General features: G+C 41.0%; 1 protein-coding gene across 1 annotated transcript; it reads left to right on the forward strand.

Moving 5' to 3' along the window:
* Positions 1-1,647: 1,647 nt before the first annotated feature.
* Positions 1,648-23,312, forward strand: abcc12 (ATP-binding cassette, sub-family C (CFTR/MRP), member 12). Its single transcript, XM_069174611.1, has 31 exons — positions 1,648-1,737; positions 4,502-4,558; positions 4,809-4,960; positions 5,048-5,194; positions 5,403-5,550; positions 6,531-6,767; positions 7,044-7,217; positions 7,328-7,475; positions 8,176-8,324; positions 8,939-9,046; positions 9,342-9,572; positions 9,651-9,722; positions 9,891-10,015; positions 12,138-12,210; positions 13,994-14,197; positions 14,511-14,645; positions 14,857-14,953; positions 15,850-15,900; positions 16,614-16,709; positions 16,844-16,947; positions 18,874-19,056; positions 19,147-19,373; positions 19,528-19,665; positions 19,836-20,025; positions 20,111-20,200; positions 20,307-20,496; positions 20,737-20,896; positions 21,273-21,351; positions 22,087-22,200; positions 22,506-22,670; positions 22,751-23,312. Exons 2-31 carry the CDS (start codon positions 4,508-4,510, stop codon positions 22,841-22,843), a joined length of 4,131 nt encoding a protein of 1,376 aa, XP_069030712.1. The 5' UTR covers positions 1,648-1,737; positions 4,502-4,507; the 3' UTR covers positions 22,844-23,312.
* The last annotated feature ends 3,310 nt before the right edge of the window (positions 23,313-26,622 follow it).

Genomic DNA, 26,622 nt, shown 5'->3' on the forward strand with positions numbered 1-26,622 from the left:
GAGGGTTAATGTTCACATCAACCAAGAATGAACTCTTAGTGACATCTGATTTCTGAAACTGCTGATCACCTGGCATTTCCCCCACAACAGTTTAAGGATTTTTCAAATCGTTTTATTAGTCCAGTTGAGTCCCCAAACAATGAAATATCTGTTCATGTGAAATTGGTACCGCAACCCAAAGTAGAACAGCCCTTAATATGGCTGCCACTTACTTCTGGGTCACTTCATTCACTTAAGAACCTTCCTGAGGAAAACTGGATTATTCGAACGCACCCCAAGTCAGGTTCCACTCTTGTGGGCAGAAATCAAAACTGTACAGTTAAACAATGAGTCAAAAACATCAGTCATGACTTGAAGAATGAGTTTTGGCCACTTCCCTTTAAAAGTCTCTGGTTGTCACATTCACAGCTTGATTAAATGATGCTGTGATTGTTGCTGCAGGTCCTGCTCTCGTCCACCAGTCAGTTCCAAGCAGACAAATTCTGGTAAATATTTACAGTTGGTCATTTCTGTAATATTTTTCCCTTCCCAGTGTGAACAAGCAACAGAGATTTCACAATTTGTTGAACAAATGCTGCTTTTTGGGTGGGTGGGTCAGTCTGTTTACAAAGTTTCGCAACAAAGACATGAATATTGTAAACTTTAAGTGTTTAAGCTTCAGGAAAGAGGGTGACCAAGTGTCTGTTTTCCTCCATCTTTGCTGCCAACACTATGAAAACTGGGAAAAATTTCAGCTTTTTTTCCTGCAACCTGCAAACTGTAACCAGTAACCTGTAACCTGGATGCCATGCCGTTAAAGTCAAACTTTGTTGCATGTTTTTGTTTTTGTACCTCAGTGTTGGGAGTTTCAGATCATTTGGTGGTCAAGCGTTGAAGGCGGCTCCAGTAGTTTAAAAATGAACTGGAGGTTTATTCCAAATAGGATCCAACGACTAGAAACGACTCCCCAGTGCCGCCAGACCCGTGCAATTTTCTCAAAATAATATGCCTACAAGGGCCTTCCATCTGTATCGTAGACTAAGCTCCACATTAATACATTAATTTGAACATGCAGCATCAGCGCAGTTCCCCTTTTTATCCATATGACCCTTTCTTTGCATTCAGTCACTGCCCTTGTCATCAACCTGCACAGCAGTTTTTGACTGATACAACTCCACCTCAGTATTTACTGTACAGTAAAGTGAATGTCTCCACTGTCAGATCATCTGGACTGTATGTTATCTGTGCTAGTTGTCTTTTCCTCATGGCCGATTAGCTCTCAGGGTCAACAATAGCTCCACACACACACACACACACACACACACACACACACACACACACACACACACACACACACACACGTCACAGCTCAGCAAAGACTTATTTAATTCAATCAGACCCGACCAGTGAAGCTGTAATATGATCTTCATGTTCATATAAGTTTGGGGATGTTTGTCAAAATACTGGATCCTTTCTGCGACATATAACATTATGAGATGTCGTATTACATAAACCGTTCAAAATCCAATGTTTATTCACTTAATTGTTCAGTTTATCATTTAATCTGATTGTGGTTTTAGTTGGTTTATGATTTTGACGTTATTGCTGTCCGAGGGAGGAGGGAAGGGAAATAAACTCCTGCACAGGCAAACCTTTGATCCCTATAACTAACGCGTGTGAAGGCAGAGTAAAGCGCTGTTTCAGTGGAAGCTGTGGATCCAGTGAGATCGAGCTGCCGTCCTCATCCTCCACTTAGAGGTATTGTTCTGTTTTATTGCTCTGCTCAGTTCACTTAAAAACTACTTTCGATCAGTTCATTTGTTTGTTTATTTATTATTTTGCTTTTGTCACTTTATTGAAGATTTGTATCTGAACTGGTGCATTTTCAAATAACTTATTTTAATCATGTTTCTGTAAATTTCATTAGATTTAGTTATATTTATGTTTGTTTTGATTAATTATTAGCAAAAAAAAAAAAAAAAAAAACTCCGTTAGGTTTAGTTCAGCTCGATGCATACGGCCTTATTTTTCCATGTTCCCTTTTTACAGCTGTAGATATATTTTTGTTATATTTATGTTGGAAATAGATGTAATATATATATATATATATATATATATATATATATATATAAATGCAAATTTATATATTTATTATATATATATATTATATTTATTATTTATTATATTTATATATATATATATTGTGCTGAAATTTGCATTTTTCTTGACTCAATACTCTTTTTAGTTGATGACATGCACATTTTAATGTGGTATTAAAATGGTTTAAATAGTTGTTTAACTATGTGGTAAAATAGATAAAAGCTGAGATTCAACTGTGTGCTATCTACTGTTGTGTCAGAAGTGCAGCTGCTCTGAGGTCCTTCACTGTTGACATGACTCTCTGAGCTGCACGTGATCGTTGTTGTCAGAGTGTGGATGAATTTAGAACGTCATCTCTGGATTTATGACTGAAGAGCGTTCACGGTCAACTGTTGGTTGCACTATCTGTGGTTTTGTGTGGGTTCATCTTTTATTGGTCTGTTAAAAGTAAGAATATAAAGAGTCTTTTTTATTGTCCTCATACAGTCGTCGATTATAACACACAGTGTAAATGGAGGTGAGGGGCCGACACGAGGAGGAGGCCTGCAACTCATTGACTCTATTTTCCCATGTTAGTTGTGAAGTAGAGAAGAACGCTGAGTCATAGTATCACAGCTACCACAGCATACTCAGTTGCTGTACATGATTTCCTCATTCTTTCCAGGTTCACGCTGATGTATATTTTTGATAGACTTTACAGTATAGCCTTTAAAGCAGTGAGGGCACATTTTTGTGTCTACATTGTGAAAGATTTTTCATTCATCATGAGGTTTCTCTGGCTCTGTGAGGTAAAGGGATCCTCGTGGGGTCACTATGACACCCTGTAATGTGTGTCGTCATGGGCAATCCCGTTAAAAAGAGTCCTTAATGTAAGGGCCTTGTGAAAACATGATACATTGAACACAGTGAACCATTTTTTAATGCTCATGGCAACTGGTAAACGCATGATTACATTACATTACAGTTCATTTAGCTGACGCTTTCATCCAAAGCGACTTACAATAAGTGCATTTCAACCATGAGGGTACAAAACCCAGAACAACAAGAATCAAAAAAATACAATTTCTTCAAGAAAGCTAAACTACAAAGTGCTAAAAGTAAGTGCCATTTTAACTTCTACTAAAGTTCTACTGTTAAAGGTAAAGTCTGAAGAGGTGTGTTTTTAGTTTGCGGCGGAAGATGTACAGACTTTCAGCTGTCCTGATGTCGGTGGGGAGCTCATTCTACCATTTAGGAGCCAGGACAGCAAACAGTTGTGATTTTGTAGAGAGTTTATCTCAGTGAGGAGAAACAAGCTGATTGGTAGAAGCAGAGCGGAGGGAGCGGGCTGGGGTGTAAGGTTGGACCATGTCCTGGATGTAGACTGGACCTGATCTGTTCACAGCACGGTACGCAAGTACCAATGTTTGGAAATGGATGCAGGCGGCTACTGGTAACCAGTGAAGGGAGCGGAGGAGGAGGAGGAGGAGGAGGAGGAAGAGCGGAGTAGTGTGAAGCTGCTCAGAGACAGCAAGGAGGGCCGTCTCTGTTGAGTGGTCTGTTGAAACCAGACTGGACTCGAGGGGGCAGGTGGTTGGGGGGGGGGGGGGGGGGCGGGGGGGGGGTTACCAAGGTGAGAACTAGATTGGGAGACAGGAGGGTGAAAGAGGAAAGTGAAGGGGATGAAGTTGAAGATGATGGAAATGTAGTTACAGAAGCTGGGTTTGAAAATGAGGAGCGTATGTCATCTATCTTTTTAGTAAAGTAGTTGACAAAGTGGCTCGGTAGAAAGGTGGAAGGAGGAGGGGGCGGGGGCGGGGGGCGGGGGCGGGGAGGTTGGAATGATGACTTTGTTATGTTGTATTTGGCAGCTTCACACACAGAGTGCTGATGTTACATAACACAGGATGAGGCATGATAACAGCCTCCACTTTGTCGCTAGTAAAAGTCTGTCTGGTACATCAGGGCCTTAAGTTTGTTGATTATACTTGTGACACAATGTCAGCTGTTTTGTGATGGAAAAAAAGATTTGTTTCTTCCTCTTGTTTGCATTGTGGCTCCGGAAAGTTTCTTGTCAAGCAGGCTCTGAAAAGTTTCTTTGGGTTTCTGTCTTATTTGCAAGTGATTCCTTTTTGTTTCACTTTCCGCATCTAATTGACGACTCCCGTGTGTCCTTATCTTGTGACCTACAACCAACTCTGTATTACCATACGAAAGCAGGTACAAAGGGAACGGGAGTGATGGTCAACTGTTTGTCAACTGTATAAAAGCTGCCCTACAGAGGAGATCTGGGAGCACTGCTGGACACCTCTCTTTGAGGGTGCATGTAGTTGCTTCTTCTTGCAAGAATACATGTCCGATGTGTTTGATTTTGAACCGAGCCTCTGGGTAATTTTTCTAACATTATGATACTGACTTTGCACACTTGTTTTCTTTGTCACAGGACAAAATGAAGACCGAAAATTCTTTGGAGAAGAACGGTACTCGAGGAGTTTCTTTTGTAAGTAGAGAACAAACAGCAGCTCCCAGCAGAAAAACCCTGACATCTCCACGTGTTGCTTTTTCTGCCTCAGATCTTTTCCTCCCATTGTTTCGCCTGTGTCCGGTGTTTTTGCTGCAGCTGTGTTTGATCTACTTTTTGAGACTTTGAAGCTGGCATATTGACCAAAGACAGCACACATAGTCTGTTTATTTCTCTGCCCAGCTCTGGATTTCAGTCAGATTCTTTAACTCTGTTTCTGACTCTTCAGGTAGAAGATGGTGAACGCCGGAGAACTGGATCCATGGTCTCCAGTCCAGAACATCCTGACGTGGATAAGAATGAAAAAGCCCACACTTCCATGTTTAGAAAATACCACCAGAGCCTTCAGACCCTCAAGCCCTTCCGCTGGTCCTCACCACAGTCAGTTTCATAGTCTTAAGGTAACATTGGATATTTAAGGCCTTCCCTTCACACGGCTGATATTGGATGATTTTTTTTTATGTCTAGGTCCCACCCTTTGGACAATGCAGGTTTCCTTTCCTTTACAACCTTTGCCTGGATGACCCCCATGATGTGGGCCATGTTCAGGAACAAGCTGGACGTGTCCTCTCTCACCCTGTCTCCTCTGGATATGGCTGACACCAGCGGAGAAAGGTCGGACACTCTTCTTGCTGATTCACATTTCTTAACTATCATTTGATGCCATTACAGTGTAGTTCTAAAACACAACACACCATAAACGTAGTGGCGGAAATTTGTATCTGGAAAAGGACATGAAAACATGAGAGGAAAAGGTCCAAGTCGACTGGAGGACGTGTTGATTGGTGAAAGGGAATGTCCCCTAAGAGTGCATGTTTTTTAGGCTCCAGAGACTCTGGGAAGAAGAGGTGGCGAAGGTCGGCCTGGAAAAAGCCTCACTGGTCCGTGTCATCCTTCGCTTTCAAAGAACCAGGCTGATTCTGGCTGTCATCATCGGTATCCTGGCCATGGTGGCGGCGTTTTTGGGCCCGGTGAGTGTTGGCTGGATGAAGTGTCCAAATATCACTTGAACTGAGAATCATGTTTGATTAAAAAGCAGCGGTGGAGGACGTACTCAGGTACTTTTATTGTAACTCAGACTGAAGTAATGGGCAGTAATTGGGCAAATCCAGACTAAGGTGCCAGTAAAAACAAGGCAACATGTATTTAGCATGCAAATGAGTTGCTTACTGTGTGACTTTTGAAAGGGTAGTGTTGCCTCAAATCAAACATGGCTGTTTAATGGAAATGACTTCCGCAACCTTTGAATGCATCATCCACAAAAATATCCGTCGGCTTTGTTTGGTAATTTTACTAAGAAACATGTGTTTGGGCTTCCTTTTCCTTGTGCACAATAAAGGTATTGATGGCTTATATCTGACAGCAGCAAAGCGCTGTTTAGTGAAAAAAAAAGACACTTTAATGTGGACGTGTACATTTATTGTGGTGGTGACCACAACAACTAATTCTGTCTTTGATTTTATAATATTGTGACATGGCATAACTCTTGTCTTTTGCTGGTTTTAAAGGCTGCATTACAGTAAAGTGATGTCATTTTTGGTACATATCAGACTATAATTACTGTTTTATTATTTGCCTCAACCCCCCATTATATCCACATTAGTGAGGATTGTTGATCAGAAATCCCTTGATGTAAATATCATGTGAAAGCAACATTAGTCGTCCCTATAATATATATTTATTGTCCAGCACTAGTTTGAAATTGGTTGGTGGTCCCTACTCGTCCTTTATGTCACTCAGATGGTGACTGTAGAGGGTGAGAGGTGTCCAATGTTTCATACTCAATATTTTGACTGCTATGAGTACACCATCATCTTGTCAATGTGAACACACTTATGCACACAAAAGCGCAAAGATGCAAATTGAGATGCAGCCAAAGACTAAAAGGCAGCACAATGACATCGTGCTCTTTTCAAGTGTGACGAACCTCCTTCTCCCTCTGTCCTGTCAGGCTTTTCTGGTCTATGAGATCTTAAACTATATCGAGGACCCCGGGAAGTCCACCATGTTCCACGGTGTCGGTTTGTCCGTCGCTCTGTTCGTCTCCGAGTCCTCCAAAGCTTTCCTCATATCCCTAATGTGGGCGGTGAACCTGCGCACTGCCGTCAGACTGAAAGGCGCCTTCTCTTCGATGGCCTTTCGGAAAGTCATCTCTCTGCGGGTGCACAGCGGCATTTCAATGGGAGAGGTAAAGACCGGGTAACACGTGTACACCTATATAATGCAGTGTACCTGCGTTTGACTCACAAAGTTGTACTAAACAGGATTTAAATTGAACTGCAGAATCATTTCACCCATCATTTGTGATATCTTCTTACGCTTGGAGGGCAATAGTTAGTGACAAGGTAACATTTTTGAGTATAATTGATGCATTTCTCAGGGCATACATCTTTTATTCGTGAAGGTGACTAGCTCTGGCAGTGCAGTCTGTCTCTGATCCTCTCTCTGACTCTCTCCCATCCAGATGATAAATGTCATGACCAACGATGGCCACCGGGTCTTTGAGGCAGTATTGTTCGGGAGCTTCGTGTTGTCCACCCCGGTGCTCTTTGTTGTGTGTATTGTCTATGCCTGCTACGTCCTGGGCATCACCGCGCTGACTGGAGTCTCCACCTACATCATCTTTGTCCCCCTACAGGTCTTTATGTGAAGTATATAGATAGACACATTTTTATTATCTCCTTTGTTACTTGATTTCTGTAGTCAACAATAATGTCTTCTTTTTTTTTTTTTTTTCCCTGTTTTCAGTTTTTCTTGGCCAAGCTCATCAACATATTCCGATGGAAAGCCATGGTGATGACAGACGGCCGTGTTCGCACAATGAATGAGATTCTCTCCAGCATCAAGCTCATCAAGATGTACGCCTGGGAGGATTCTTTTGAGGAGAAGATTGCAGGTAAGACAGATAGCTGCATGTTGACCAGATAGATACGGGGTTTTTTTAATTTATTTTTTTTATCATTTATACTCTCCGTTTTTATCAAAACACCAAACCAACATACGTATCGCAATACTGCTACTAGAGGAGCAAGACGAGGCTACCAGATCCTCTCTCACCTTCGTCCCCCAGTACCGATCCAAAACGAGTATCATGGTGTGCTCATTTCCCACCAGTCCGTGCTCTGACAGTGGACAGCAGTGTGCCTTGTTTCATATCCATCAGAATTCCCGTTCAGTGGAAAACTCAAAGGCAGGTTGTAAAAGCAAAAGGGGGGTCTATACAAGAGATGGTTGAAGGTTACAAAGCAGCTGGCAGGCAAACAAACCAGGAGAGACAAAATCCAGAGTTCAAGTAAGATCAACAACAGCAATACGTAAATGTTTTTTCTGCTTGTAAACTTTTGGAACAGATTCTTCACAGCTTTACACGTTATATGAGTTTCTCGGTCTTGTGTTTATGTTTCTGTACCTTTTAGCAAAAATATTACAATATTCAAAATATCTCAGCAGCTTAAATAAAGTCATGTGAAAAAAAAGCTTATCCCCGGTTGTTCCCCCATTGAAGGTGTTCGCTCTGTGGGCACACTGGACAGCTGGAGCAGGACGGCTTTTAAAATGTACAGAAGGTAAAAGACCAAAAACTTTCTCTCTTACAGGTTTAAGGGAAAAAGAGAAGATACAGCTGCGGAACGTCAGTTACGTCCAGAACATAAACACCAGCATCACCAGCATCATCCCCACGCTGGCCACCGTCCTCACCTTCCTGGTACACACACTGTTGGGCTTACCGCTTAAGACGTCCGTGGTGAGTATCGCAGCGACGCAGTAACACAACCTTTGCCAACAGGGTGATTTTAGTGGGTACTAGAGATGAGTTTATAAGGATACAGCAATATTCAGGCCTGAGACATTAAATATGGATGATTATCTTTCAGTTTTTTCCACATTTTTGTTCCTGTCCAGCAGAGCAGGGCTATTCAAACTCCATAGCAACAACGCTGGAGAGGAAGGTCACTGGGGGATCAAGGGCCGCACGCAATATTTTGTTAATTAAAGGCTAAAAATAACTCTTGATGTTGATGATATGTTAGTACATGGGATAAACTAATCACAGGCATCCTTTTTATGGCTGTTATGGCGTCAGTTTCCAACAGCAAAATGCAAGATGTACATAGTAAAACAGTGTGGGCTTGTTTAAGCAGACATGAGATGCTGATAACAGATTAATATCTATATTTAATAAAGGTGAAAACAGTGAAACAGTATCCAGACAGGCTTCTTCTTGCAAGCCATAGAAAACGTTCAAACGGGCCGTACCTGGCCCACAGGCTGCAGTTTGAGTAGCCCTGCTTCAGAGTGTAGTGGACCATATTGTGTGACGTTTTAGTATTGAGCTTTATCATTCTTTGTTGTTTCCAGGCCTTTACCACCATTGCCATCTTCAACTCCATGAGGTTCTGCCTTGCTCTCATGCCCTTATCTGCCAAGGCCCTGGCTGAGGCTACTTTGTCAACAACACGATTAAGGGTAAACTCTTTTGATGGTGTCCTGCCCAGCCGTTATGACTGGTGTTAGTAGTATTCATTACTACTATCAACTTTGACCATGATGTCATTAATTAATACAGCCTGCAAGACTGTAATATCTTACCCTCTGGTGACAGTTGAAATGTTCATAATATACAAGACAGATTTATTTAAATACAGAAATAACAGCTTGTTTTAACAGTTGTTTGGTCACTCTCATTGATCTCACTTGCAATCAGAAAACGCAATAATAAAAACCTGAAAAGGTTTGTAAATGTAGATTATGTCTCTTTCAGAAAATACTGCTGATCCAGAATCCAGAGCCCTACCTGCTGCAAGAGAAAAACAGTGTCTCAGCTATAGAAATGAAGAATGCTACATTTTTCTGGACCAAACCAGACAGCCGGGACGACCCTCTGCCCAGCTCGGCCAACGGGGTGAAAGAAGACAAGACGGATGAGACGTCGGAGAATATAAAGGCTGAAAGCTTACCGACCCTGAGAAACATCTCCTTCTCACTGTCTAAGGTGTGCTTTACCTCTGATGAGAAGAAATGAGGTTAACGGGACTGAAGGTAAACTAATAATCTGTGATATTTCCTGAAGGGCAACCTGCTCGGTGTGTGTGGGAACGTTGGAAGCGGAAAGACATCACTGATTTCCAGCATTTTGGAACAGGTTGGTTCCTCCTTTGTGTTTTTTGTGCTTCTCTTTTTTCCTCTGACAGCATTTCTGACATTTCTATTATTTTACTGTACAACTCTTCTGTATTTCTAATTTAAGTGATGTGGTGTAAGATACTCGACAGCTTTCCTCATGATTGTCTGTTATATTGTTCTATTTCAGATGAACCTTCTCAAGGGCTCCCTCACAGCTGACGGGACGTTTGCCTACGTTTCCCAGCAGGCCTGGATTTTCCATGGGACTGTACAAGAGAATATCCTGATGGGGCAACCTTTGGACCAGGCCAAGTAATTCATCCCTCAACTCACATTAATTATTGTTCTTATTCTTGTGCGCGTCCCATACAAAACTGATCTTTAAACTAAATGTAAAAGTAAAAAAGCCAAGCAAACACAAAAATACAAGTTTTAAGTTGCAAGTTTTAGAACGCACACACCTCATAGTCGACGTGCCCCACTCGCCGTGTGACCACGAAGTGTCCTCGCCACTTTGGAGGAGTTTAGAGCTGGAAGAAGGAAGCAATACAAGCACTTTTTCATCTGGGACCTAAATTAACGGTAATGGGTACAAGGGCGCTTTGGGAATGGCCGGCTGGTTCACTCGCTGACACTCCGGGCAGGACGAACACCGACGGAGCACATCCAATAAAATTGCGTAATTTGCTGCATTCAAATGGAGCTCGTGGTTACGACGAGGGAAGTCGTGTCCACTATATACTTGGCGTTCAAGCAGTTGTAAAAACACCGTTGCTCGGCAACAGCACCGTCTAGAGGTCACAGAGGCGAAACATTTAGCAAGCTAACAGGGAGGTAATGTAATGCAGGAAATGCAAAGGCACAAAGGGAAAAGATGAGGTTGTTGATAAGATCAACATTTTCCACAGACGTAAACTATTATCTAAGTTATGAAGGCAAACTCCACATGACTAAAATTACAATATATTAACTTAACATCCAACAAAAAAATTACTTCCGTGGCTTCTGTCATTTCCATAAACGTCAGCAAACAAGTCACAACTCGTGAACTCAAAGCTCATAAAAAATGTAGAGTTCTGACGTAGTGAGTACGTAGAGTACATGCTAAATATTCCCCAATTTAAACGCAGCCATAATCTGATCTAGTGTTTCCAGTATCCCATGTGACCAGCCGTTCAGTACTACTGCTGATATAAATAGGAAGAGAGAGTAATCAGTGAACGCCTGAGCTAATTACCTCCCTCCTTGGCACTGTTCCCTGGACTACTCTCACCACCTCCCCCTGCTGCAGCTGACCCACAAACCATGACCCGCTACCACAGAAGTATTGAAGGAGAAGGTTTTTCTAATACCAGCTGAGCCTGTTATTTGCCCCCTGTTCCTGTTCAATCAAATCATTAAAAGTCTGGACCAGATGCAGTGGTGGGACCTGAAAAGAACTTTCATGCTTGCAAAGCTTTCAGTATAGCTGCATGAAAGCATTTCTGCAAAGAAGAGTGGGCTAAAACTAAACCACACAGCCACGTCAGAAACTCTTCTCCAATTATCAGAAGTGTTTGGTTACAGCTGTTGCTGCTAAAGGTGGCACAACTACCTAATTTTCTACTATTTTTTCCTCATAAAATGTAAAACTTGCCTTTGTTTTATGTTCATTTTTTTCAGATCTGGCATAGTTTGATATGAGATACACACATAAACAGAGATCAGGAGGGTGTTGAATACTGACAACTGAAAAATAGAAAGAATAAGAGGTATTATTAAATAAGGGCGAAACGTATTACTGCACTGACACAGACTATGAAAACAAAGCTGAGTCAAATGTCTTTGTACTTGAATAGGTTTCTCTTTTGAGGTTATTTCACATGAAAAAAATGTAACTGAGAGAAAGTTCATCTTATCTTTGTGAGGTAGTCAAACAAGATCAGAGATCATCTGTTATCTGACAGGATTATTACTGGACAGATCACGTGCTGGAAGCGACATGAAGGGAGACTATTGACAGTGCACACTGTGTAGGCTTGATAGAGACAGCTTTCTCTCACAAAACCTCTCATAACCCACCAGGGACTTTATGTCCGAGCAGAACATTTTAAAGCATTGTTAGGATGCTTATGACAATCAGTAAACTGATCTGAATAGTATATAATAGTAATATTTTTTTGTCTTAAATTAAAATTACGATGTAAAAGAAATAGTGACCTATAATTTCTGTATGGGTTATTATTAGACTCATTAGATGATGCATACAAAATATAATTTCTTTTCAAGACAGAATTTTGGGTTTTTCTTAATATTTCTTGATGTATTTTTGATACATTTTTCTAAAATAATTTCAGTGACTTTTTATTGTTAGCTTACTTAAATTGAATACATTACTCTTACTGTACTGCCCCCAGTGTCAGCCAATGAGCTATCTTCTTTTCTTCCCCCACAGATATGACAGAGTTGTGGTTGTCTGCAGCCTCGAAGCTGACTTGAAAATCCTGCCGTACGGTGATCAAACTGAGGTAGGCTCTGTCTAAACTGACAGTTTCAGATCCCTCTAAATGATTTCTTAAAAGTGTTGAAGAATGATAAACCTGTATGTGATGTATCAAAGCACCTGAGGTCACTTCAGCATAGAGAAAGACACCTGACTGTTATCGCTGAGCGATATCTAGCCTGATTCCTTTTAGTAAAGTAATTAAAAACACTCAGAATGATGTGAAATGAAAATTGACATAAGGCTTTAAATAAGTGACTACATTTCTACCAATAATAATTTGTCCATTATAAAGAGAATTATCATATAATGCCTGCTGTGTTATTCTACTTCGTGTTTTCAAAGCAGAATAATGGCAACCAACAGTGACGTCACCCATTAGTTTGTGAGCAGCTGTTATGAAGCCTCGAGTTCAGAATTTGGCCGGCACCATCTTGCTATTTCGGAGCGGTTTGGAGCCGGTAGTGACCATATTTGGACAAGCTGAGGGGGAGGGGGAGGAGGGGAATCTGACTGATTAGAGACCCAGCCATACTTTATTAACAGAGAATTTCATGAGACAAGTTGAATGGGAGTCTATGGAGCCGGAGGCTTTTTGGAGCCGACCTCTGGTGGCACCCGATGGACTCGCAGCTTAAAGCCCTTCTGCATTGGCCTCCTTTTTCAGAGCCAGAAGCTACGTCCACTTTTATATACAATCTATGTTTGAAAATTAGTCTGGATTCATTTTCTATGTTGTAGTTTTATCATCCTGAATCCTACATACTGGACCTGGAAGTCAAGTTAAAAGATTCATGAATATACAGTCGTAGTTGAGTCACAAGTAAACACGAGTATCATTTTAAACTAATGTTCTGGTCAGAATAGTTCAAGAGTAACACAACTGTTTTACAAAGATCCTCAGTTCCATGATTTCTGGATAGTGTTGGGTTTTTTCTGTTCTTTGACCAGATGACTCACAGTTCAAAGTAACTGCACTAATATGAATGTCAAACAGTTACTCATACAATCTATGTATTTTCCAAAGAAAATACCGTTTTCTATATAAAAACTGCTTTTTAAAATTTTTTTTTTTTTTTTTTTTTTTTTTTTTTTTTTATAGAAACACAGTTAAATGAAACTGAAAAGATACTGTGGAATTAGCTGCTTGAAGTTAAAAAAAAAGAGCAGCATGAAATGTTATGACTCATGATCACAGTGAACTTTCCTCTAGCTGATCATGAACATATAAACATTTAAGTACATTATTTACCAGTGTCACACTTTTTGTATTATTTTCTTCATTTTACTTCTACTAAAACCAAGGCATACCCCGATTTTAAACATTAGTTGGAACAGTCAATGATTTACTCAGGTGGTCTTTATTTGGACAGTTTTAAAAAACATTTAACCTTCTATTTGTGTTAATTACGGCACAATCTGTGATACAAAATGGTTCTGGACAGCATCTCAATCCCCATCAAAAAAACCTTAACTGAAAACAGTGACAAGCATGCCACTTAACCTTTTACTACAGTTCCTGAGACTGAACAATGATCTGCTGTGCAAAGTAAAGTTCACAAAAATAATTATCGCATTGCACAAATGATATCTTATTAGATGCTTGCCAATTGATTTAGGACGTTTCTGGGTTAAGTCCAAATCGGTTTGATGTTTGGAGCTGCCAGTACTTCGCTCTCATCAGTTTCTTCCTTCACTTGCCCTCTTTTTTGCACAGATGTGTCATAGATGTGTTTCTTCTTTTGTAAAAGTGTAAAAGTGAAATTGGTGGTTTGGTTTTTAGCAGCTTTCTGCTGTTTTGTTGGCAGATCGGAGAGCGAGGGCTCAACCTGTCAGGGGGACAGAAGCAGAGGATCAGCCTGGCCAGAGCAGTCTACTCCGACAAGGACATCTTCCTCCTCGACGATCCGCTGTCTGCTGTTGATGCCCATGTGGGGAAACACATCTTTGAAGAATGCATAAAGAAGCAGCTCCAAGGAAAATCCATCATACTGGTGACCCACCAGCTGCAGGTAGGCAAATAAAACTGCTTCGCTGTTCAGAACACACTGAATCTGAAACTGAACAGGTTACTGTATAAAGAATATTACATTTTAGAAATATAGTTGTTCACTTTGTCGCCAAGAGTAACATGAAAACAGCAACAGTTTACAGACACTCAAGCACATAGCCCAGTAAAAGGAGGAGACAGACCTTTGTCTTTCCCTGGTGATTTTTATGAGGTGTAGATTAATTTCATTTGTTTTTTTTACTAATATCTGGGACTGAGTGGTGTTGTTGACATTGGTGTGTTGTTGATGTTGGTTATCCTCTTGTGTCTTCTAGTATTTGGAGTTCTGTGATGACATCCTGGTTCTGGAGGAGGGGCAGGTCCGGGAGGCTGGAGACCACCAGGCCCTCATGAACGCCAACGGCCGCTACGCTCAGCTCATCAGCAACTACCAGATGGAACAGTCCAAAGTAAGAGTCACAAAACCTGCTGTAAAAAAACATACTGCACCTTAGCTCGTATTGTTTAACTAGCCATAAAACCTAGTCATTAGTTATTTATCATTTTATTATCTCAGTAAAATGAAATTGTTTGCTAAAACAAGGGACAATATGTTGTCAATAAAGTTTGTTCACAGTGACTGAACTGTAACACTGTGTTTTCGATTCTCTCGATTATCAGACTCAGAAAGAGGAGGAGGAGGTGTCACCTCACGATGCTGCCGAGTTAAAAGAGGTTGATCTCCGACATCGAGCCAACAGTGGGACCGTGAACCCCGGTATGACAACCAGCAAATTAAAACATCTGTGGATTTGCAGAGGACTTCAAATCAATGAAAATCAGGCTCGTTCATGATAGAGTTCAGTATGAAGACACACCAGTGAGATTGTAGCATGTTGAGGTCACTTGCAGAAATAAATCCCTAAAAGCAGTTTAGGGAGAAGAATGAGTGAGAACATAAATGTATTGATTTGGTAGGATTGATGCAACATGTTGCTGTAATCTTGTCATAATTCTCTGTGGAGCAAAGTGTCATCGTGAAAGTGTAGCTTGTAAAAGAGCAATTGTATAACTAGGAGGATGTAAAAGCTTGGGAAGTCATGACAAAGCTTTGTAAAGCAATAACAGAGAGTCAGAAACAATACAGTCCCGTCTGGTCAATGCAGTACACTGATTTTATTACATCACTTCTATAAATCTGTTATTGGAGTCTACAGAGAGAGATCAGAGGAGAGACATGAGACATTTAACAAAGGTACCCAGCTGGGTTTTTATTGTGGTTGGTAGTTAGTACTTTAACAAAGATTTTAAAGAAGAGGAACCAGAACTTCCTGTTTATCATACACATAATTCCATCATGATGGAAGCACCTTTCTTGATTTCTCCTGTTTCTTTCCAGCATCCAGCTAGATTTCTGTATGTTTACTGTAAACAGCACAAGCGACATCGTAGTTATAAAACTGTCATAAAAGGAAGTGTAGCGATAGATATATATGTACGTTGTTCATCACAAGAGGGGGAAATTAAAATATCCAGCAACTCAAAAAATTAAACCAATAATAACTAAATAGATGAACACAAAAAAAGTGCACAAAGTAAAAACACAGTCTGTTAAAATCCTGGAGGTCCTGAGAGAGAGTTGTGATCAGCTAAATAATCTGTGCTTCCTTTCAGCATTTGACATGTCGGATGAAAAGGATGACGGAATGACAGCTGACCAAATATGTAAGTCTACAAAGTTAATTAAACTCTGGTGTTGGTGTCAGGTCAGCTCTGGGTTCAGATTTAACGTAAATATGAAGGATATGTATTGAAACATAACAGACAAAGGGTGCCCAACTTAAGTGACTGCTATGCTTCATACACTCATTGGAACCCAATCTACTTGTGTTTGAGAGCATTTCTGTTCCAAAACCGTCAACGTGACATTGACGCCTAGTGACTGCAGTGATTGGCCAAGTGTGTGAGGTGTCAGTAAGCATGGTTACAACTCTTATTTTCATTCCTTTAACATCTACACCTGTATCTTGTGCCTTCCAAGACAGAACATGTGTGCATATTTAAGCAATTATCATGTATGTACAACTATCTTTGTATAGACTCACTATTTTAAAGCACATATGTGAGTTTATGTACTGAATCATTATTGTAGTAATACTGCAGTGGGTTTAAAATACAGGCTTGCTTTTTCTTTTATCATCCAAGTGTCTGTATGAATATAACACATTGATAATACTTGTCTAGTTATGTCAGGCCGTGACACATTGTATTTACACTATGTTACTGTAAATCAGTGATCCAGTCAAGCTAGTCAGTATATTTTTACTTTTTAGTTTTATGAGAATGCAGTCTGATCAGTCAGTATATGAGCTGATGTTAATGGAGGTAATTTGAATCGTTCTCTGATTCTATGAAATGGTTTTCTTCCTCTGATGCAGCTGTCAAAGCCGGTGATCAGCTAGTCAGTCAGGAGTCGTCCACAGAGGGCGCCGTCTCCTGTGGTGTCTACCATCAGTACTGCCTGGCAGCTGGAGGTCTGACATAACACACACACACACACACACACACACACACACACACACACATTTGCATGATTCTGAGCAATAATACACAGTTCACGTGTAAACCACCCACTTGGTTAAGTTTGGTGTTACTGTGTTGCTTCCAGGCTACTTCATCATCTTCCTCACCATCCTGAACATCGTCCTGCTGATCGGATCCACAGCCTTCAGCAACTGGTGGCTCAGCTATTGGCTGGGGCAGGGTAACGGGGTGAGGATCCTGTCTCTCTCTCTCTATCATACATCCACACACTCTAAACCCATCACGGGCTCTGGTTGAGATGTGAGAGCTACTCACATGTTGTCTGTGTTGGTGGAGATGGAGGTTGTATGCTTTTCGAGAACAGTCAAAAAGGTGGGACTAAAATCATGATTATGTTAAACACCAAAACCAGTACGGACGGTCTCTGTTTATTTGATGCCCAGCTCACACAGATCAACTCAGCTTTATTTATTAGCAGAGTCACAGTTGAGGGGACACAGTCTGTTGCAGTATATGGTGCAAGACATAAACATGAACATACTGATTCCTACAGAGGGAAACAGGAAGCCTGTTGACCGCCCCCACCTGTTAGCTGTTATTGTCACTAGAATACATTGATTATTATTAATTTTATACATTGATATTGCAGTGGGGTCCGAAAATCTGAGACCACCAGTGAAGATTCCTCTATTTTGCATAATTTCTAATTTAATCCAAACTTGTTTTATATCAATTTAACAATTTTAGTGACTTTAGTTGAATCTGTGAGAAACATAAATTGTTCCTGCTTTAAGGACAGCATGCACTCATGGACAAAGTTCGATAACCTCTGTGCTGCTTACATCCACACGTCTGTCGCTGCCATAAATCTCTAACTTAAATTCATAAGTGGACTTTTTCCCCATCATCCACTGTGAAATGACGCCATCTCTTAGTCCACCCCGGGAGTTTGGCCTTGTTTCCCCTCCTGAGAAGTGGTTCAGAGATGCTGCTCGTCCTCTCAGAGCTCCAGCAGACAGCTGTCTTTTGACAGGACTTTGGCTGACTGGAGTCTTGTGTTCTTTGTTTAGCAAATTCTGTATGAAATTGCTTTTTTTTTTTTTTTTTTTTTTTTTTTTTTTTATCTCTCAGGGAACAAAGTTTGATGTATTGATCTCCTGATGGCTTGCTCACTTTTGATCTGCCTGATATTGATACAACTAATCCGGTTTCCATGAACTGTTTTAGAGCTCCATACACATACACATTTCATTACCCTTCAGTCTGACTGTGATTTAATGCAGAGAAAGCTTTTTGCTGAGAATAACAGTCAGACATCTGATACTTCCACTTTGTTCTGATGCCGTGTTTCTCGCTATCACAATTCAGCTTAGTCAGCAACGTTCTGCTAGAAACTTGAGGCAAAGTGTTATAAAATTGGGAATAGGACACAAAGTTAGACACTTTTACAGGTTACCACAGTTTAACAGGCAGAAGTAGATACAGGGAATGTCCAGAAGCTCAGAAAAGTCTGTGATCCAGTCTGTGAGGCGAAAACAAATTCCAAAAGGGAAAAAAAAAAAACATAAAACTAGCTTGGAAGGAACACTGATGATCTGACAAAGGAGGTAGGGAGCACACAGACTTTATACACAGGAGGTCAGGGGATAACTGAACACAGCTGGAAACAATCAGGGCAGGGAGGACGATCACGAAGGTGGGAAGACACGAGGACAGGGAGTAAAGACAACAGAAGTGAGACAAGAAGGTGAGTTATCGAAATAAAACAGGAACCAAAAGAGGAAGAAAAGACAAAACTAAAAGATGAGGACAGATTAAAATGGACTAATAAACTAATAAGACAAAAAGACACAACGAAACAAACAACGATGCACCGTGACACTCATCACATAAATAAAACAACTGAATTGACCATTTGTATAAAAAAAAATTACAAAATTCCTTAAACTTGATTGTTGACCTAAAAGTAGTGCAGAATCTTTCTGACTGTTTCCAGGTTTACATGAAAATATGAGAAATTGTGGTCTCAGACTTTTGGTCCCCACTGTGTGTGTGTTATGAAATATGTGTTATGTGTGTATGGCAACAACATTTACAGAAGCATAAAAAACATTCCTTGAATCAAGTTGTCATATATTTTCTCTTTGGTCTCAGTTTTCTAACAGCACGGCTTCGAACCACGGTGACATCTCCCAAAACCCAGATCTGCACTTCTACCAGCTGATTTACGGCGTGATGGTGGTTGTCATGGTGATGCTGGCCATTATCAAATGCTTCTTTTACACTCACGTCATGTTGAGAGCGGCCTGCAAACTCCACAACACCATGTTCAGAAAGGTACCGTGGAACGTCTGAACCCCTGTACGTGTAGTAACGACCGTCGGGCTGCTGATAGTGAAGATTTATTTTTGTCTTTTCCTTTCTCAGATCATTGCCAGTCCAATGAGTTTCTTCGACACGACGCCGACAGGCCGCATTCTGAACCGTTTCGCTAAAGATCAGGAGGAGGTGGACACGGTGCTTCCCCTCCACATGGACCCCTTCTTACAGTTTGCTTTGATGGTGTCATTCACCATAGTCATCATCTCCTCTGTCTTCCCCCCCATGCTGGCAGCTGTGGTTGTCATCGGAGCTTTGTTTACCCTCATTCTCTTGTGAGTTTACACCAGACATTTTTAAACATGTCACCTATGTCACTACTGGGGCTTTGATTTAGGTTTAGACCTCCATATGAATGACTGTATCTTAGAAGCATGCTCATGACAGTGAATAGCTGTTAACTGAGTGTCTGTTGTGATTTATCTGCAGTATATTCCAGGGGAGTATTCGTCACATGAAGAAGATGGAGAACATCAGCCGCTCTCCCTGCATCTCTCTCACCACCTCCACCCTGCAGGGCCTCAGCACCATCCATGCCTACAACATAAGAGACAGCCACATCAAACTGTAAGATAGCAGAGCTCCTCAACAAAGACTGAAGCTTAACGTTTTAAGTCCAATGTTTGCTCTGCTCTTCTCAGCTTCACATCCGTCCAATGCTATTGTCTCAGTGACCGTGTCTCTGATTTTTAGGCCATGTGGTCTCAAACCCTCATCTGTCCTTTGTCACGTCGTAGGTTCAAGTCCCTGAATGACATCAACTCCAATCACTATTTGCTGTTTCACTCCGGCACCCGTTGGCTCTCTTTCTGGATGGACTTCATGGCTGCCTCAATGACCTTGTTGGTGTCTCTGTTTGTCGTGCTGAGCAGTAATGATGTCATCAGTCCGGCCTTGAAAGGCCTGGCCATGTCCTACACCATACAGGTACGTTTAGACAGCAAACTAACGGGTTTACTTTTTCAGAGACATGTTATAACGTGTCTTTACGGAGTCTTCGTATGTTGTCCAGTTGACAGGCATGCTCCAGTACGTGGTGAGACAGTCAACAGAAGTGGAGGCGAGGTTCAACTCGGTGGAGCGACTGCAGGAGTACATCACGGTCAGACTTCTCTCCCGCCACCATCTGTCCTGGTCCTGTGGAGACCAAAGACAAAAAAATTCCCCCCTTTCTCTTCTCTCAAAGTTGTTATTTGTTACATGTGCAGGGTTGCACGTCTGAAGCCCCCAGGCGCATAAAGGCGGCTCAGATCCCAGAGGACTGGCCTCAGGGTGGAGCCATCACCTTCCAAGACTATCAGATGAGGTACAGAGAGAATACTCCAATTGTCCTGAACAGGCTGGATTTCATCATCCGAGCTGGAGAGAAGCTGGGCATTGTGGGAAGGACGGGCTCTGGTAAGGCTCTGAATCCTGGAGGTGTCACCCATATCTGTGCTTGTTCATTCAGAGGGAGAGTGGCGTAAATGGGGAATATGGAAAACGTCACGTTGATTTACACATTCAAATAGTTTAGTGATCAAAGAAACTCACAAATGTCAAATGATCACAGAGCTGAATCACAGTCCTGACAATCTTAGGCAGCTCTGACGCAATAGTTTAATATTCACTGCTCCGCTCTGTACTTTGTGTCTGAAGGGAAATCCTCTTTAGGCGTGGCTCTGTTCCGACTGGTGGAGCCTGCAGCAGGAACCATCCTGATAGACGGAGTGGACATCATGGCCATCGGCCTGCAGGATCTGCGCAGCAAGTTGTCCGTCATCCCGCAGGACCCCGTGCTGTTTAGTGGTCCAGTCAGGTAGTCTTCGCTAAACCCTCAGCTCCACTGAGGTTTATGTTTATGCACAAGTACGCACTGTTATGGGGGTATATCACTGCCATAGGTCAAGAGCATGCTCTCTCAGTTTGAGAGCATGATTTCTTGTTTCCAATCTTGAGTGCAAGCGTACAGTTTTGGAAGAGAGCCGAGCAAATCCGCGAGCGAGCAGCGACTATTTGAGTCCGAGGGAGACTTTTGAGAGAGAATATTACGATAATTGATTGTCGAAACAAGAAATATTGCTCTCAGACTGAGAGAGCATGCTCTTGACTTATGGCAGTGATATACCTCCATACACTGTCCCCACTGCTGGGGGTTGGTCACTGGCTGATCAACAGGCTGTGTCTGCCTACAGATACAACCTAGACCCATTTGCTAACTACAGTGATGAGGAGATCTGGACAGCGCTGGAGAAAACCTACATGAAGGACTCAGTATGTTACCACTACATTATGAAGCTCGGTGCATGAACAGAACTGTACAGCCTTGTTATTTACTTTGGTCTATTTGTTTTTTAGAGGTAACATTTTCAAAGACTTTAGACTTGGTCATCATCTCAGCACCATCTATAGAATCACAATGGCAACTCTCTGTGATACATATCTTTATAGTAATCTCATACCGGGTGCGTGCACATTTGGGATTTGACTATGTACTTCAAATTTTGTTCAAATAGTTTCATCTTTGATGGAGTCATTTTTAACATTTGAAATAATTGTTGGCTAGGCAACCTCAGCGTTGTCAACAAAAACAGGCCGGGAAAGATTCTTTAACTTTTTCAGAAGACCATTGGTGCTAACTTAAATAATCTTGCCCATGTTTATCAAGTTACAACCAATCAGAGGGACACTTTCAGCAGGAGGGCCAAATCAAACAGATTGTGGTCTGGTTACTTTTGCAACACACTTTAACAAATAACTGATGGACTATGTGCTTTATATGTCATTGTAACTTTATTAATATGACATAACTGTGTGTTATATGTCTTCTCTATCTTACTTTCTTTATCTCTATCTCTCTCACTATCTTTCTCCCTCTCGCTACTTATCTCTCTTCCTATCTATAACGCTCACCATCTCTCTCTCTATCTTTCGCTATTTTTCTGTCTTTTTTAACACTGTCCATTAGGGGTGAAAGTATTGCTGTTAAATATGACTGTGTGTCCTCAGATCTCCCGGCTGGAGGGGAAGCTACAAGCACAAGTGTTGGAGAATGGAGAGAACTTCTCTGTGGGCGAGAGACAACTGATGTGTATGGCTCGTGCACTGCTCCGAAACTCCAAGGTCTGTAAACATGTCGCTTGTTGAATCCTCTTCATTGGCACACCTACCAGTTTTACTTCTAATACACAGACGACTGGCTCGAACACTGCTGCTACATACTCCAATAACATGCATCAATCAAACTATGAAATTGTTGTTGTTTGTTTTCATTTGTATTTCCCTCAGTTGCCTCATGACCACCTCTATGTTTAGGCAGTAGGATTACTTATTATGTCTTTTCCACTTTTGATATGTTTAATGCCATCCAAGTTATCTTCCTTTCAGTCCCTTCATCGACACTAATCATCCCTCCTGCTGCCTCACAGATAATCCTTTTAGACGAAGCCACGGCCTCCATCGACGCAGAGACGGACTCTCTGATCCAGAACACCATCAAAGAGGCCTTCCAGGACTGCACGGTGCTCACCATCGCTCACCGCATCAACACCGTGATGCACGCAGATCGCATTCTGGTCATGGACAACGGAGAGGTAACGAACAAACACAAAATATACAATGGTAAACTTCATGTGATCCCAAACCTGGACGTGCTAAGTGTTCTGTCCAACAGGCGGCGGAGTTGGGCCATCCAGATGTGCTGAAGCAGAGACCGGACTCTCTGTTCTCCTCCCTCCTCACTGCTGCTAACACGGTGAACACGTGAACCGCAGGAGAGCCGAGACACCCACCAACCCCGGCGCAGTAATCACTGCAACAAATCACTCATTCAATTTCAAAACCGTTTCTTAATCAATATTGTTACAGTGTAATCTGGACTGCTGTGTTTACTGAGTTTTCTTTTTCTTTTTTTTTTACCTTTCAAGCTGTGTTAATAGCAATGTGTTTAACTTTCCTGTCAGCACGGATGATGTTCTGTCATAGGTTTTCAGCGAATATGATTTGTTTTGTGTATTTAAAGCATATTATTTATTTTTGAGAGCTTTGCTACCACTTTGGAAACCTCTACCTGTAACATATGAATGTACATATTCATACTGCATTTCATCACTGATATGGAACTGAAAATAAAACATTATCACCCACTCTTTGTTAAATGACAGCAGCCGCATGCCGCTGCTGACACAAATGAGTGGAAATAAATGCTGGAAATGTATTTACACTATAAAACATTCTTGAACACATTAATAGCTTTATTGTATTTTATGATGCTCTCTAGTTTTGTAAAGTCTGTGAATTTGTTGCAGGATCGGTTCATGTGTAAAGTTTGCTGCTTCAGTAGCGGCTCTTCTATAAGAGAATTTCACACATATGGGCATCAAATCCAGCCAGTGTCTCATGAGGAAAGAGGTTTTCTGCTGTGAAATCCTATTAGGACATGATATTCCTCTCAGCTGTGGTTCCTGTCTTTTAGCGGTGGGGTCTCGTCCCTAGCCTGCTTCCTCCATCCCTCCTTTATCTCTCCGCTCTCCATCCTCTCACCTTCTAACCTCATACAAACCACGGGGCTAAATATGCAGTTTATATATTAGGATATATAATCTGCACACATAAAGATATAAGGGGATGACTCACTTTTAAAAAAGCATGTTAAGAGCTCATCGAATGAGTGCTTCATGCTCAGTTCTTTCTCTTGTTGCATAGAAATCTTGAGGAAGAAGGTGGAAAATGTCTCTGAAGTGCTTTATATTTTTCTCAGTTTTAACAGTTTACATAGATGCTGGTTAAAAACATGCATTGGGATCAGTTCAGCTGATGTGGACACACAGGACCTTAAAAATACAGGGAACCTCTGGACCTTCTGAGGGGAGTGACAATGCAGAAACCCACCGTGATGTCACGCAGTGGTCTGGGAACGGCTGTTTTGAAGCTTCGTGTCGGGCATCGTTTTGGAGCCAGAAGTGACCATATTTGGATGAGCTGGGGAGGATCTGACGGAGAGCCTGAGGACACCGCACTGCACCCCGGGCATGTCAATCAAACCAGACACACCACGAAACATTGCTCCCTTTGAGGCTTAAAGTTAGTTAATTATGGAGTTATTTTCAGGAGTGAAGGTAGTAAATGACACCATAATGACTTTTGGATTTGAATTTATTGACTTTGCATTTCATTAGAGAAGTTAACACGTTTTGAATGGGAGTCTATTGGAGCCAGAAGTTTTTTGGATCCAGCTCCTCGATACCCACAGTGGTATTGCACCTAAGCATTGACTTGCATATATTTTTATATGCAGTCTATGGTTTACCTGTGAAATTCAACTGTTTGGTTAAGAAATAAAGTCACAAGCTGGAGTAAAAATAAAAATAATAGATGTCACATAAATTAAGGTTTAATGAATTAAAACTGCTGCAAAAATAGGCTTAAATAAAGCTGTCATTTTTTGTCCTGACAGAACAAATCCACAGAAGCATCTTCCGAATATTGTCAAAAAGATTATTAAGTGCTACTCAGATTTATAACCCACCTTAACTAATTTTAATGCAGGCCTAATTGTGCACTGTGGATTACGTGGGTACAAATCTTAAACAACAGATTTACAATAGAAACCCGGTTTTCCATTCGTCATCAAAGTAAGATATTGATATTGTCTGACCCTCAGTACAAAAGAAACAGATGCTGGAGTCACAGACATTCACTGATGATCAACAACATTGATAATGTTAAAATCGTACAGGGATAGTACTCATCAAATGTCTTCTGTTCCCAAATCATATTTTAAATATGAATAAATAGTGGATAAAACATAACTGCATCACTAATGTGCAATGGGTGCATGTGAGTGAAGTTTAGAAGAATCACATGAATGTCTGTCTGAAGATGTTAAAATGTTCACAGACGGTCCTGGTACTGTAGATAAATAAATCAAACAGGAAAACTTTTATGAATAGACTATTAATAATGTGACAGTTAACATGAACTCTAATCATTTTTTTTAGGGTGTATAAGATGACATAGTAAATAGTTTTACATAATCAGCTACAGCATGAGACAGATTGGACAGCAGTGTGATACAGAACTGATTTATTTCTGTTATTATGAATTCAAACTATCACAGCCAGCATGTTTAAACCTACACATGCTTTGATTTCAGGCATACATGCTGTGAATTTCATGTTTGGAAAGGGACCAGTTTGCCTTACTGAGCTGCATACGACATTTATATGTTAGTTGTAATAATGTAATATGAAGTTATTTGTCTAAATAAATCATTTATCTATACGAAGGTGACTTCATTGTGATAAGATGCGCATTTGCAGTTTCTTTTCCCTGTCAGACAGGAGTATTTTCTACATCTCAGAACATGTTGCATCTTCATCAAACCAAACTGGAAATGATACGAGTCCCCGTGTATCCATAGTGACCCAATTAATCCAGAACAGAATGCAGCTGATGCTGCTGTGGAAGAAAACTTCACTTAACCACCAAACACACCAGAACCGAAACACCACTGTAGCCTTTATATTCTGCTTTTTGAGTATCCCGTATACTTCAATGTGTAAGAACAGTCAGTATTTCAGCTGCCATGTGGCTCAAGGACACATGATGGCACTACAGCCTTTCTTCTCTTCCTTAAGAGGGCTGAAAGGTTTCATTTTTACTGCGACTGATCCTCCGAGGACACAAATATACGCTCTCTAAGAAACTCTCAGAGGTCATTTTTTATTTTACCCAAGGATTTAAAAAACATACTTTTTGGGGGCTTTTTACATCACTGAATTTTCATTTGTTATATTTTGCACATATAAGTTTATTTCATCACCAACATGTATACATATCACAATGAATTATAACCACAGGGAGACTGATGTGTTCAGTATGAACAGTAGGTGTGAATATGTTGGTGTGCCAAAGTTACAGAGGAAACAACACATTTTAAAAGAAATGAGGGGTTGGGCATCTTTTTTCTTCAAAAAGATGTCTGACTTTATCTCAAGGTAAATGTGATTTCCCTTTTTGTAAATTCTTGTAGAAAACTTTTTTTAATCACTTAAGCCCTAGTTTTTGTTTTGTTTGTTTATTTTATTTACTTCCGACAGAACATCCCAAAATTCATTCAATAACAGCTGGAAAACTATAAGGGCAAGTTGATCAACCATGAGCTCTGTGAGACACTAGTACAATAAGTCTCTTAATCCGAGAGGCAGAGTGGGCAGAGTGAGATTTTAAAAACCTCCAGCAAGAATCAACATTTTTGTTTCCACCTAATGAAAAGCCTGACTGAATTTTTCAATACCTCATTGTAAACAGCAGCCCTCTGGTTATGTATAAATAATGCACCACCTCATCTGCAGTCAGCAGGCTCTCCTACCTCATCTCTAACTTATCTAATCTTGTGTAATGCTTGTGTAATGCTCTTTTACTGAACCACTGATGGGTTTGTATGACGGAATTCAATCTCATGTCAGATTCAAATAGTCACAAACTCCTCTTTGCTGCCTCTGTAAGAGTCAGTTCAGCACTGACAAAAACATGACTGGAGGT

This window comes from Embiotoca jacksoni, unplaced genomic scaffold (assembly GCF_022577435.1).
Source record: "Embiotoca jacksoni isolate LCO1_2020_lvr unplaced genomic scaffold, fEmbJac1.0.p SCAF_6, whole genome shotgun sequence".
NCBI lineage: Eukaryota > Metazoa > Chordata > Actinopteri > Embiotocidae > Embiotoca > Embiotoca jacksoni.